This window comes from Anomaloglossus baeobatrachus, chromosome 7 (genome assembly GCF_048569485.1).
Source record: "Anomaloglossus baeobatrachus isolate aAnoBae1 chromosome 7, aAnoBae1.hap1, whole genome shotgun sequence".
Taxonomy (NCBI): Eukaryota; Metazoa; Chordata; class Amphibia; order Anura; family Aromobatidae; genus Anomaloglossus; species Anomaloglossus baeobatrachus.
In genome coordinates, this window is record NC_134359.1 from 44,842,384 (window position 1) to 44,857,912 (window position 15,529).

The following is a 15,529-nucleotide window of genomic DNA, read 5'->3' on the forward strand; positions in this document are numbered from 1 at the left end:
TGTGATGACGCCTGCAGCTATGATGTTTCACTTTCATTTTCCCTCGGCCGAGAGCAGAGGGAAAATCAAAGTGACTGAATCTGCTGTTTACAGCTGTATTGCTGTGATCAGCAGATAGATAATAGCGATCGGATTGCTGATCGCTATAGCCCCCTAGGGGGACTAGTAAAATAAAAAAAAAAGTTTTAAAAAATAAAAAAAACAAAAAACCTAAAAGTTCAAATCACCCCCCTTTCCCCCCATTGAAAATTAAAGGGTTAAATAATAAATATACACATTTGGTATTGCCGCGTTCAGAAATGCCCGATCTATCAAAATATAAAATCAATTAATCTGATTGGATTTTTTTTGCCGCTACACCGTTTACCAAACGCCAAAATTACGTTTTTTGGTCGCCGCAAGTTTTACGCAAAATGCAATAACAGGCGATCAAAACGTAGCATCTGCGCAAAAATGGTACCATTAGAAATGTCAGCTCGAGACGCAAAAAATAAGCAGTCACTGAGCCATAGATCCCAAAAATAAGAACGCTACGTGTTTCGGAAAATGGCGCAAAACGTGCGCCACTTTTATTGGACAAACTTGTGAATTTTTTTTAACCCCTTAGATACCAAGTAAACCTATACATGTTTGGTGTCTACAAACTCGCACCGACCTGAGGCATCACATAGATACATCAGTTTTATCATATAGTGAACACGGTGAATAAAACATCCCAAAAACTATTGTGCGATCACACTTTTTTTGCAGTTTTTCCACACTTGGAATTTTTTTGCTGTTTTCCAGTACAATATATGGTAAAACCTATGGTTTCATTTAAAAGTACAACTCGTCCCGCAAAAAACAAGCCCTCATATGGCAAGATTGACGGAATAATAAAAAAGTTACGGCTCTCGGAAGAAGGGGAGCAAAAAACAAAAGCGCAAAAACGGAAAGTGCCTGGGGGCTGAAGGGGTTAAATAAAGATCTTTTCTTTTTGAAACCTCCTGGTATTGACATGCTTGGGTGCAGCTTACATGTGTTTTTGATTCGTGTCCGCCTCGTAAATGCACCAAAAATACGTTTTCTACTTGCTGAGTTTCTGCATCTAATGTAAGACTATGGGGAAAGTCTGCTCGGCAGACTCAGCGTACCCACCAAAGAAATTGCCAGGCTGTGAATTGGAAAAACACACCGCGAATCAGTTTACGCCAAGTAAAAAAAGAAGCAGAGTAGATATGAGATTTCATTTAACCCCATATACTTTGCTTGTACTGTAAAACACAGCATTTTTCACACAGGGAAATTACACAGCATCAAAACGCGAGTAAGACTCATCGTGGGCACTTGCCAGTGCTGGATTCACAGCTACACTGCTCCTGACTGTTGCTATTACTGTCCTTAATAGAGATTGGGTAGCAGTAATCCTTAAAGGGAACCTGTCACCAGATTTGGGGCCTATAAGCTGCGGCCACCACCAGTGAGCTCCTATATACAGCATTCTAACATACTGTATATAAGAGCCGTGGCCGAAAGAGGAGGCGCCGGTACTGGAGATCGGAGACACCCATCTGACGTGTCTGCTCCGCACCGCCCGTTTAGGTGAGTATTATAAAGTGTTTTTTATGTTCTATACAGCATGCTAGAATGCTGTATATAAGGGTTCACTGGTGGTGGCCGCAGCTTATAGGCCCCAAATCTGGTGACCGGTTCCCTTTTAAAGCAGTTTTCCACTACTAGGACAACCCCATCTGATTCAACATTTTTCCCAGGTAAAACAAAAAACCTGTACTCACCTCCACGACCAACATGGTTCCAGCATTGTCAGCGCTCGCTTTTCTGGGGCTCGCGTGACTCATGTCACATGAGCCCCGCATCCAATCAGCACCGGCTTCTCTCTCCCCGCTTTTGGACACAGGAGCTATCAACAAGAAGTGCATTCGTAGCTCTCACTTCCAGTTCATTAACTCGTTTGTCCGAAGGCGGGGAGACAAAAGCCGGCGCTGATTAGATGCAGGGCTCGCATGATGTCACAGTTACCAGAGCACTGGAACCAAAGTGGCCGCGGAGGTGAGTATAGGCTTTTTTTATTTTACTTGGGATAGACGTGGAATCAGAAGGGGTTATCCTAGTAGTGAACAACCCCTTTAATTTTTGTTTGTGCTGTGAATAAGAAAAATCATGTAGCCCCCACTAACTAAAAGACCATTATTGTGCAAATAAATTGGGATAGATTTCTTAATTTGGTTTAAAGCAAAAGAGAAGCAGTCGCCACTTTCATTTTCCTACGGAGCTTTGGAAAGAAAACAATACAATCTATAGAATGTAAGCCCGCAAGGGCAGGGCCCTCTTCCCTCTGTACTAGTCTGTCTACTGTAACTTGTATATGTGTTCTGCATGTAACCCCCTTCTCATGTACAGCACCATGGAATTAATGGTGCTCTATAAATAAATATTATTAATAATAAATAATGTAGTGCACTCAGCAATGACGTCACCTTTGCACAAATTTTGATAATGGGATTAAATGGAAGAAACAAACCTTCTAGAGCCCGGAGATACCTCTTTTGTAACTTAACTTTGCCAAAAATAATGAATGAAGCGTGACAGCGCGGCAGCGTCCTCATCAACGCACGGCTGTGACATAAACATCCAGGCTCAGACTGCATTGTCGCTCTGTCTGTTGTCATTCTCTTAATGTCAGACTATACTTCATTCTTCCAGTGTAGTGGTAGACATAGATGTTGGATGACTTCCATACAAAGAGGTTTTTTTTTTTTTCCCTTTTTTTCCTTCTAATTCAAGAGCATATGTGTTCATCAAAAAATAATCAGAATTACCAAACATATCATTGTTCACAGTCATATCTCAGGCTTGTCTGTCGGGGGAATGTGCTATTTCTTGTATGGAAGAAGTATAGATAGCATTATTATTGTCTGTATCTGCGACGTCTCAGAAATGCCAATACATTCTACAATAATATTTGGCATAAATACGGCAGATTGGGTTGTTTTTTTTTTGTTTTTTTAGAAGGCCATGAATAGTTGCGGATTTTTGCTCCCAAATTGGGAGGTGAGCATATTGTTTTATTTCCTTAAACTATATCACCTATCCACGGTTTACAGGCTATTGGGACACATTTTTTTGTTTCTTTTCTCTATTCTTGTCTTAAAAATGACTTCTTTGCAGTTGGTTCTCATTAGGTTTGTTCTCTGTATCCTCTGTGTTAGGCCTCTTTCACACGTCCGTGAAAACCACGCACTGTTTTCACGGACGTGTCAGAGGTGCGTTTTGCCCTCCGTGAGCCGTGTTTATGGCACACGTGTGTTCTCCATGTGTTATCCGTGATAACACACGGAGAATGGGAACTTTCTATTCACTTGTCCCTGGCGTCGCTGTCCGTGGTGCTGATCTTCGGTCTCCGGCTGGCTCCCCGCTGCTGCCGCTTCCGGCCCGCAGTGAAGTGAATATGCAATGAGCATAATGAGCGGCGGTCGGAAGCAAGTGACAGCAGCGGCAGAGACAGGAGGGCTGGAGAAGGTTAGTAAGGTTTGATTTTTTTTCTCAGACGCGTGTGTTTTCTACGATGCGTGTCACACGGAACACGTCCGTGTGCGGGCCGTGTGACTCCCGTGATGCCGGAGAAAACAGACATGTCTATGTGTGGAGCACACGTATGCTCCACACGGTCCATGGCAGAAAACGCACGTGAGCGCAGGCCCATTGATTTTAATGGGTCTACGTGTGCCCGTGTCTCCGGTACGTGAGGAAATGGACCAAACACGTACCGGAGACACGTACGTGCGAAAGAGGCCTAAGGTTCAGCTCTCACGATGAGTTTGATGCTGCATCAAAAATGTAGCATCTTAGACTATGTTCACACTTTGCATTTTTGCTGCATTTTTTTTTCTTGCATGGTTTTTTTAACCCCTTCACGACCTTGGACGGATCTATCCGTCCAGGATCGTGTCCCGTTAAGCCCCGCCCCCTGCCGCGGGCAGGCGGCGTGGATCGGCACACATATCAGCTGTTTTCAACAGCTGACATGTGTGCCTGCTAGCCGCAGGTGGAATCGCTTCCACCCGCGGCCATTAACCCCTTAAATCTTGCTGCCAAAGTCTGGCAGCAAGATTTAAATGCGTGCGGCCATGTTTGTTACTTACCGCCGCCCCCACCGGAAGTCACGTGTGTTATCACGTGACTATCGGTGGTTGCCATCGTAGCACAGGGTCATGTGATGACGCCTGCTGCTACGATGTTTCACTTTCGTTTTCCCTCGGCCGAGAGCAGAGGGAAAACCAAAGTGACTGAATCTGCTGATTACAGAGGTATAGCTGTGATCAGCAGATAGCGATCAGCAATCGGATTGCTGATTGCTATAGCCCCCTAGGGGGACTAGTAAAATAAAAAAAAAGTGAAAAAAAAAAGTTTTAAAAAAATAAAAAAAAAACAAAAAACCTAAAAGTTCAAATCAACCCCCTTTCCCCCCCATTGAAAATTAAAGGGTTAAAAAATAAATAAATATACACATATTTGGTATCGCCGCGTTCAGAAATGCCCGATCTATCAAAATATAAAATCAATTAATCTGATCGGTAAACGGCGTAGTGGCAAAAAAATTCCAAACGCCAAAATTACGTTTTTTGGTCGCCGCAAGTTTTACGCAAAATGCAATAACAGGCGATCAAAACGTAGCATCTGCGCAAAAATGGTACCATTATAAACGTCAGCTTGAGACGCAAAAAATAAGCCATCACTGAGCCATAGATCCTTAAAAATAAGAACGCTACGTGTTTCGGAAAATGACGCAAAACGTGCGCCACTTTTATTGGACAAACTTGTGAATTTTTTTAACCCCTTAGATACAAGTAAACCTATACATGTTTGGTGTCTACAAACTCGCACCGACCTGAGGCATCACACCCACACATCAGTTTTACCATATAGTGAACACGGTGAATAAAACATCCCAAAAACTATTGTGCGATCACACTTTTTTTGCAGTTTTTCCACACTTGGAATTTTTTTGCTGTTTTCCAGTACAATATATGGTAAAACCTATGGTTTCATTTAAAAGTACAACTCGTCCCGCAAAAAACAAGCCCTCATATGGCAAGATTGACAGAATAATAAAAAAGTTACGGCTCTCGGAAGAAAAGGAGCAAAAAACAAAAACGCAAAAACGGAAAGTGCCCGGGGGCTGAAGGGGTTAAATGAATTTTGTGGAAATTAAAATTTGCTTTTTACAGTACCAGCAATAGCTATTAGATTACTGAAATCTCATGCACATAATTGCTTTTTTTTTTTTTCCTGATTTGAAATGGAAATCTGCTGCGTTTTTTAAACAGCATGTCGATTCTTTGCTTTCTATTGTAAAAAAACAGAGTGTAAAAAGGCAGCTGCATTTTTTTGCATGCATTTTATGCATGTATTTTTTTTTTCCTGTGCCGCAAAAGCAGACCTGCAGGCCGTTTTTTTAAGACCGTGACATTTCAATTTCTCTTGCGGGTGATCCACAGGAAGTGAGCATCCGCAGATCTCACTTCCTGTTAATTACTTTTACGTTTGAAGGCGGGGAGAGAGACGTCAGCGGTGATTGGCCATGGTACGCGTGTGACATAACCTCTTGTGAGCCTCCTGTGAGCGACTGCCGGCACAGGAGGTGAGTATATGTTTTGGGGTTTTTCTTACTCTGTGAACGAGAAGGGGTTGTCAAAGTAGTAGCCAACCCCTTTAAGAGACACTCGCCTATTAATGAATTTGGCAGATCTTTCAGCTGCTGTGCACATCTGCAAGAAATGTATCCCGATCATTGAAAAAAGTTACTAAAGTTGATCACAAAAGGTCACAACATTTTTGCAGAAACCCAAGTTGCAAAGAGAATTCTGGCGAAAACTATGTGATGAATTGGGGCAGTATGTGATGGTTACATCTGGGACTCATGAAATGCGATTTCTTGTATCCCAATAGCCATGATTTACTTTTTCACTGTGGACTCTTGCCTAAGGGCCGTTTCACACATCCGGCATTTCGCCTGATTACCGGATCCGGCACACTCCAGTGCAGTGTTAATACCGTACAATGGCATCGCGACAAGCTCCGGTCACATGACAGCATGTGATTGGAGCTTGCCGCGATGCCATTCTACAGTATTGCACTGTACTGGAGTGTGCCGGATCCGGTAATCAGGCGAAATGCCGGATGTGTGAAACGGCCCTTATGTAGGGTTTGAGTGATCCTAATTTTTTAAACACCCACTTTAAGACCTGGTAAAAAAAAATAAAATAAAATGCAGGGAATCCTGTACGAGTATGACCAAAATGTAAACTTTTGTGCTTTTTCTAGTAATTCTGTATGTTTTCTGCACACTATAGGCTACGTTCAGATGAATGAATGACAGTCCATGTGCACAGTGGATCGCATATGTACAGCATGCTGACCAATGCAAGTTAAAGGGGTTTTAAAGTCTTGGGGAGCAAATTTACAATCACTGTGATACTGCAGAGTTTTGAATCCTCACAGCAACACTGCATTCTCTGGTCATGTGACCACATGTGTGCGATTTGGATACTTCCGGCCACATTCCAACTAGACGTTTACAGCCTTATTCAATTTACTTGTATTGAGCATGTCTAGTTGGAATGTGACCGTATGTGCGGAAAATCACATGCTTTTGGTCACACGCTCGGCACAAGCTTGCAGTCACATATAGTGAATGCATACTTATACCCCAAGGCCCCTTTAAAGGGAACCAATCACCAGGATTTTTGTATATAACTTGAAGCCAGTGCTATACTGGCACTATAGTGCGGATTCTCCACATACTTTTAGTGGTCAGCTCGGATGTTTAGGTTTTGAAATCCAAGAAAGTAAAGTTTATAAAATGAGCAGCTTCTTGAGTGACAGCAGCTGAGGAGCAGATAATATCTGGGGGTACTCATAGTTATCCCCTTCCCTTGTTAGAATTAGCATAAGTATTATACAATCGATTTAATATTTCACTAGGAGGACCTGTGTGATGTCATACCCATGTGACCAGATGGGGCGGGGCCGCAACCAACAGAAAAATGTTGCTTCCTGGTATCGGCTTTATTGGCTGAGGCCCCGCCCCTCCTGGTCACATGGGTATGACCTCACACAGGTCCTGCTAGTGAAATAGTAAATAATTTGTATAATTCTTATGCTAATTCTAACAGGGGGAGGGGATAACTGATTCCCCCCCCCCCAGATATTATCTGATCCTCAGCTGCTGTCACTCAAGAAGCTGATGATTTTAGCAACTTTACTTTCTTGGATTTCAAAACCTAAACATCCGAGCTGACTACTACAGGTATGTATAGAATCAGCCTGATAGTGCCAGTATAGCACTGGCTTTAGCTTATATACGAAAATCCTGGTGATTGGTTCCCTTTAATGTAGCAGTTTACATAATTTTATTTATTTATTTTTTTTTTTACACAAGAAGAGATGGTCTGATTGAAAAACATCACCGCATACTTTGATCAGAGTCATCCCTTTTAACCCTAGAACGCGCAAGCAATTCAATCTACCATAGAAAACAAATGACCTAGCAGGCCTGCGAGGCCCCAAGTATGCGTTCTAGGGTTAAGTCAATGGGTGTGCAAAAAAAACAAAACAAAAACGGATAACATACAGGTTACCTTCCGTATTTTGTGTGTGTGTGTGTGTGTGTGTGTGTGTGTGTGTGTGTGTGTGTGTGTGTGTGTGTGTGTGTGTGTGTGTGTGTGTGTGTGTGGGGGGGGTTCACGTCGCCCACTGTCGGAAAGCACCTTCTCCTGAGCGAGGCCTTATGTAGCTGCTCACATCTGTACTGCAAAACTATTTCAGAACATCCTAAAACTTTCATCAAACAGAAAAGCAAATTGTCTCCCCCCAAAAAAGGACCTTTTATCCTTCTTTTAAAGTTCATTTATTGTTTTTTCCGCTTTGCTATCCTTTCACTTTCAGTTTTGATGAAAAGTGACAAGCGTAAAGTTAATTAGTGAAGGATCCACTAATGAGAATGTTACTCTTTAAATAAGATGTAAAAGTCAGGTTTTCTCCATTCTAACAGCACACTCGGCAATCAGAGCTCAGCCATCCGGGCAGCGCTTTCTGCAAGATGCTCTTTAGGGGAGAGAGAAGGGGAAAAAATACCTTTTCAGTTAAAATTCTGCATCAAAAACAATTTCTTTTTTTTTTATGACTTATGGTAACTAAACGTAAAGACGCAAACACTGTCTGTTAATTAGCGGAGGAGACAGCTTCTTGAATTAATATGTGGCGTTAATTAACAGGAAGACTGATGTTGTGTTGTAATTACCACCAATATTTTTGGCATACTGAGTGATTGAAGGTGAATGTCGTTTCACTGATAAGGTGCACGTCATTTCATTTTCTTTATTTTTTATTTGTTTTTCATAGAAAAATGGATCGTCTCCTAAGACTTGGAGGTGGGATGCCTGGACTTGGTCAGGTCAGTAGACATTTTATTGACTTTTTTTTTTTTTTTTTGTATTTTAAAAGTTGCATATGTTTATAATTTTTAGATATTTTATCAGGACTTCAAACTGATTATTATTAATGCTTGTTTTTATTAAAGGGTTCTTTATCATCTATACAATCCCCTTATTAATAGATGCAGTCTGGTGCCAGAAAAAATGAAAAAAATAAATCCGTAAAAAAAATGGAAAAAAGAGTAAAAAAAAATAAATATTTATATATATATATATATATATATATATATATATATATATATATATATATATATATATATATATATATATATATATATATATATATATATATGAAATATTTGGACAGTGACACAAGTTTTGTTATTTTAGCTGTTTACAAAAACATGTTCAGAAATACAATTATATATATATATAATATGGGCTGAAAGTGCACACTCCCAGCTGCAATATGAGAGTTTTCACATCCAAATCGGAGAAAGGGTTTAGGAATCATAGCTCTGTAATGCATAGCCTCCTCTTTTTCAAGGGACCAAAAGTAATTGGACAAGGGACTCTAAGGGCTGCAATTAACTCTGGAGGCGTCTCCCTCGTTAACCTGTAATCAATGAAGTAGTTAAAAGGTCTGGGGTTGATTACAGGTGTGTGGTTTTGCATTTGGAAGCTGTTGCTGTGACCAGACAACATGCGGTCTAAGGAACTCTCAATAGAGGTGAAGCAGAACATCCTGAGGCTGAAAAAAAAGAAAAAATCCATCAGAGAGATAGCAGACATGCTTGGAGTAGCAAAATCAACAGTCGGGTACATTCTGACAAAAAAGGAATTGACTGGTGAGCTTGGGAACTCTAAAAGGCCTGGGCGTCCACAGATGACAACAGTGGTGGATGATTGCCGCATACTTTCTTTGGTGAAGAAGAACCCGTTCACAACATCAACTGAAGTCCAGAACACTCTCAGTGAAGTAGGTGTATCTTTCCCTAGGTCAACAGTAAAGAGAAGACTCCATGAAAGTAAATACAAAGGGTTCACATCTAGATGCAAACCATTCATCAATTCCAAAAATAGACAGGCCAGAGTTAAATTTGCTGAAAAACACCTCATGAAGCCAGCTCAGTTCTGGAAAAGTATTCTATGGACAGATGAGACAAAGATCAACCTGTACCAGAATGATGGGAAGAAAAAAGTTTGGAGAAGAAAGGGAACGGCACATGATCCAAGGCACACCACATCCTCTGTAAAACATGGTGGAGGCAACGTGATGGCATGGGCATGCATGGCTTTCAATGGCACTGGGTCACTTGTGTTTATTGATGACATAACAGCAGACAAGAGTAGCCGGATGAATTCTGAACTGTACCGGGATATACTTTCAGCCCAGATTCAGCCAAATGCCGCAAAGTTGATCGGACGGCGCTTCATAGTACCGATGGACAATGACCCCAAGCATACAGCCAAAGCTACCCAGGAGTTCATGAGTGCAAAAAAGTGGAAAATTCTGAAATGGCCAAGTCAATCACCAGATCTTAACCCAATTGAGCATGCATTTCACTTGCTCAAATCCAGACTTAAGACGGAAAGACCCACAAACAAGCAAGACCTGAAGGCTGCGGCTGTAAAGGCCTGGCAAAGCATTAAGAAGGAGGAAACCCAGCGTTTGGTGATGTCCATGGGTGCCAGACTTAAGGCAGTGATTGCCTCCAAAGGATTCGCAACAAAATATTGAAAATAAAAATATTTTGTTTGGGTTTGGTTTATTTGTCCAATTACTTTTGACCTCCTAAAATGTGGAGTGTTTGTAAAGAGATGTGTACAATTCCTACAATTTCTATCAGATATTTTTGTTCAAACCTTGAAATTAAACGTTACAATCTGCACTTGAATTCTGTTGTAGAGGTTTCATTTCAAATCCAATGTGGTGGCATGCAGAGCCCAACTCGCGAAAATTGTGTCACTGTCCAAATATTTCTGGACCTAACTGTGTATATATATATATATATATATATATATATATATATATATATATATATATATATATATATATATATATATATATATATATATATATATATATATATATATATATAAATTTTACACACACAGTCAAAATTGTGGGTACCCCTCGTATAATGAAAGAAAAACCCACAAAGGTTACAGCAATAACTTGAAACTCACAAAAGTAATAATTAATAATAAATCTATGAAAATGAACAAATGACAGTCAGAAATTGCTGCTTTTTTGCTTCCACAGAATTTATAAAAAATATAACTCATGAAATCGGCCTGGACAGAAATGATGGTTCCTTAACTTAATATTTTGTTGCACAACCTTTTGAGGCAATCAGACGATTCCTGTAACTGTCAATGAGACTTCTGCTCCTCTCGACAGGTATTTTGGCCACTCCTCAAGAGCAAACTGCTCCAGTTGTCTCGTGTTTGAAGGTTTGCCTTTTCCAGATGTTTCAGCTCTTTCCAAAGATGCTCAATAGGATTTAGGTCAGGGCTCATAGAAGGCCACTTCAGAATAGTTCAATGTTTTTCTCTTAGCCATTCTTGGGTGTTTTTAGCTGTATGTTTTAGGTCATTATCCTGTTGCAAGACCCATGACCTGCGACTGAGACCAAGCTTTCTGACACTGGGCAACACATTTCTCTCTAGAATCCATTGATCGACTTGAGATTTCATTGTACCCTGCACAGATTCAAGACACCCTGTGCAAATTCAGCAAAGCAGCCCCAGAACATAACAGAGCCTCCTCCATGTTTCACAGTAGGCACTGTGTTCTTTTCTTGATATGCTTCATTTTTCTGTCTGTGAACATAGAGCTGATGTGCCTTGCCAAAAAGTTCAATTTTCATCTCATCTGTCCATAGGATATTCTCCCAGAAACTTTGTAGCTTGTCAACATGTAGTTTGGCAAATTCCAGTCTGGCTTTTCTATAATTTATTTATTTATTTTAACAATGATCTCCTCCTTGGTCGTCTCCCATGAAGTCAACTTTGGGTCAAACAGCAGATGGTGTGAACTGACACTGATGTTTCTTGAGCTTGGAGTTCACCTTTAATCTCTTTAGACGTTTTTCTGCGCTATTTTGTTATCGTATTATTTGTCTCTTTGATTTTTCATAGATTTTCCTCCTACGGCCACGTCCAAGGAGGTTGGCTACAGTTCTATTGATCTTAAATTTATGATTAACTTGTGCAACTGTAGTCACAGGATCATCAAGCTGCTTGGAGATGTTCTTATAACCTTTAACATGCTTGTCTATAATTTTCTTTCTAATGTCCTGAGACAACTTTCCTTTGCTTCCTCTGGTCCACGTTGAGTGTGGTACACACAATGTCACCAAACAGCACAGCGAGTATCTGTAACCCTATATACAGGCCCACTAACTAATTACAAGATTGTAGACACCTGTGATGGTAATTAGTGGACACACCTTGATTTAACATGTCCTTTTTGTCACATTATTTCCAGGGGTACCATAATTTCTGTCCAGGCCTGTTTCATGAGTTTTTGTTTTTTAAATTCTGTGGAAGCAAAAAAGCAGCAATGTCTTGCTTTTATTTGTTCATTTTCATACATTTTTTTTTCTTTTTATTTATCATTACTTTTGTCAGATTAAAGTTATTTCTGTGACCATTGTATTGTGGGTTTTTCTTTAAACGAGGGGCACCAACAATTTTGACCGTGTATTTTTTTTTTGTGATTGTACGCTCTCATGAGCAGGGTTGACTTTTTTTTTTTCTTTATTCTTTCCATCTAATTACTATTGTATTTTCTATAACTGTTTGTTTTTTTGTTTTTTATATGATGCTCCTGAATTGTAGAGTGCAGCAGAATATGTTGGCGCTATAGAAATAAAGATATTAGATATATAGATATGTGTGTATGTATGTGTATATATATGTGTGTGTGTGTGTATGTATATGTGTGTATATATGTGTGTGTGTATATATATATATATATATATATATATATATAATATATATATATATTTACACACACACACACACATATATACACACATATACATACACACACACACACACATATATACACACATATACATACACACACACACACATATATATACACATACATACACACATATATATCTAATATCTTTATTTCTATAGCGCCAACATATTCTGCTGCACTCTACAATTCAGGAGCATCATATAAAAAACAAAAAAACAAACAGTTATAGAAAATACAATAGTAATTAGATGGAAAGAATAAAGAAAAAAAAAAAGTCAACCCTGCTCATGAGAGCGTACAATCACAAAAAAAAAATACACGGTCAAAATTGTTGGTGCCCCTCGTTTAAAGAAAAACCCACAATACAATGGTCACAGAAATAACTTTAATCTGACAAAAGTAATGATAAATAAAAAGAAAAAAAAAATGTATGAAAATGAACAAATAAAAGCAAGACATTGTCATTTTTTATGTGTGTGTATTATATATATATATATATATATATATATATATATATATATATGTAATTATATATATATATGTGTGTATGTGTATATATATACATATGTGTATACATATATGTCTATGTATATATAAAATATATATATATTCTCTCTTGTGGACCCCACTGCTTTTGTGATCTCTCCTTTCTTTCCTGACATTGAATCAAGTGACCACTGCAGCCGGTCGGCAGGAATTATCTTTGCCAGACAGATATCAATGACCTCATGTCCACTAGTGACCTGACTGCTGTGGCCACTGATTAGCTGCAGGGTTAGGTGACTAGTAGTCATTTCTTCCGTTCTGATGGCGCTAGGGCAAGGGGAAATTTATGCATGTAAGCATGCTTCCCCCGCCCCCAATACAGTAGCTCCGCCCTGATCTGTTTGCAAATACAGCGGAAGACCCCATTAAATGTTTTTAGATGACCTTTGTATAGGGTTAATAACTAAAATATAAACCATTATTTACATGCTCAGCGTTGGGGCTCATTCATGCTTAAATTTTACAGACCCATGTTAAAGGGATTGTCTAGATCTTTGTTGTTTTAAAAATGAGCCCATGGAAATATAAGAATAAAAAAAACAACAAAACCCTGCTTATTTATCAGATCTCTCAGTACTGCTGTCTTCCTTGCTTCCTTGTACCTAATGAAAGAGTTAGAACAACTCCGAAACGCGTTGTCAAAATTCCAATCTCCTGGTTACCCTGTTTCCTCTGGACGCAGCAGCGCCTGCAAACACCACATTTTCCACTTTTCCGCCTTTGCTTCTTTCCGGCATGGGATGTCACCTCTCCAGTCAATCAGTGGCTGCTGATTAGCTGCAGCGGTCACTTGACATCTACTGGAATGGTGCAAGAGAGGAGACTGACGCAGGGAGACATGTAGCAGAACCAGCGAACAGTGACTGTCTGTTAGAGGAGTATATGGCATTTTTTTTTTTTTTTTTTTATTATTATTATCCCACCAAGGAACCACTAAACATTTTTGGCAAAAAAACTTATTTTTTTTTTTTCTTAAAATAATTTGGCAATTTTTTTTTTTTTTTAACATTTGCTCTTCCCATTTTTAGATTTTTTTTTTTAGCATAAGCATGTTTTTGGTTTTTTTTTTTTGTTTCTTTTTTTTATTTTCAATATGCCGCGTGTTTCAACACCCGTGTATGGGTCCCATTTTTAGTCCAGTGAAGTACCGTAAATTTTAAATCACACGCTCCTTAATTGTGTAGTTCACCCCTGCAAATTTGTTCTATTTTTCCATACCGTCAGTCTTTCTGCAGTGTAAAAAAATGAATAATTAAAAAAATGGAGAAAAAAAATCTTGACAAGGTACAGACTAAAAAAAAAAACGGGCAACTCAGAAAACCACGTCCAACGAGTGACAATGCAAGAAAAAACATGTTACAACATTTTTTTAAAAAAAATTGTTACATTTTGATGGCTCGTGGACTGGATTTTGCACTCTGTAGATATCTCACCTATCGTGACCTTATCAGGAGTCCTCTGCGATTGAAAAGATGGTGACCGCACTGAGCAGTTGGCGGAAACCTGCATCTTACGCACCAGTGCTTCTGCAGGTGACCACCTCCGTCCGCTCAGAAATAAGGCACTTTGGTGCTTTTTTTTGGAATCTTCCTTTTAATGAGGTTGTCCATCTTTGGCAACTTTTTAATTACTGTACTTTTTGATAAAAAAAAATCATTTTTCTAACATTTTGTACAGTTTTTCCTTCTGTAACCAATATGTTACCCGGTCTAAAGAACAAATAAGACTCCTATTTTAAATATATTTATGGAATCCAAACTAAATATCTTTTATAATTGCTATTATTGTTCTTCATCAGCCTCATCTGGCATGAAAAGATATCTTTTTAGGAACATGTGGTGGCACAGCCCAACCCGGGAGCCGGGCAGATGACACGGCCGCCTGTGATCTTTGTCTCCGATGTTGCTCGACCTTTGTGTGCCGGAGACATAGGAAAAGTCAAGAGGGGTTTCTCACCTTGTTTGTGCCCTCGGAGTTCTCAATGCGCATTTTAATGATGTCACAATTAACTTCCTTAATTCCAGCTTCTGTCATCTGTCTTCTCGAAATGTGAGAAAATGTGTCTGAAAGGTCGACATATGGGCTTCATACAATTGATTCTGCCGAGAAATTAGCAAAATGTTAATTTAGTGCTCCTTAAGAAACATGTAGCGTAAATCATATGCACAGAGCAATAAATAACACTTTCCGCTCCTGTGTGTCGTCTGCGATTGTCTTTAAGTTGGTAAGCACTTTTATTTTCCTTGGCGCCAAGTACCATTTTTTTTTTTTTTTTTTTTTTTTTATTCTCCACCCCCCCCCCCCCCTTTTCTCGCCTACTTAGGCATTTAACTTCCCTTTCGGGTGATGGAAACCTGTATTGGTCATTTGGTGGATTTGACTCTGACTTCAATATACAAATAGTACATTTCTATTCTAATTGTATCATTGATTTAAGATTTGCTTAAAGGGAACCTGTCACCAGTTTTTTCCCTATTAAACCCAAAATATCCCCTTCTGCAGTTCCCGGGCTGCATTCTAGGAAGGTGCACCTTGTTGCTGGCCCCCCTTG

General features: G+C 39.5%; 1 protein-coding gene across 1 annotated transcript in view; it reads left to right on the forward strand.

Annotated features, from left to right (window-relative positions):
• The window catches only part of PSMD14 (proteasome 26S subunit, non-ATPase 14), a 122,718-nt gene that overhangs the window by 6,119 nt on the left and 101,070 nt on the right, over window positions 1-15,529 (forward strand). The window contains exon 2 of the mRNA XM_075318832.1: window positions 8,404-8,455. Coding sequence (XP_075174947.1) covers window positions 8,408-8,455 — 48 coding nt within the window. The 5' untranslated portion in view covers window positions 8,404-8,407. The remainder of the gene's footprint in view (window positions 1-8,403; window positions 8,456-15,529) is intronic.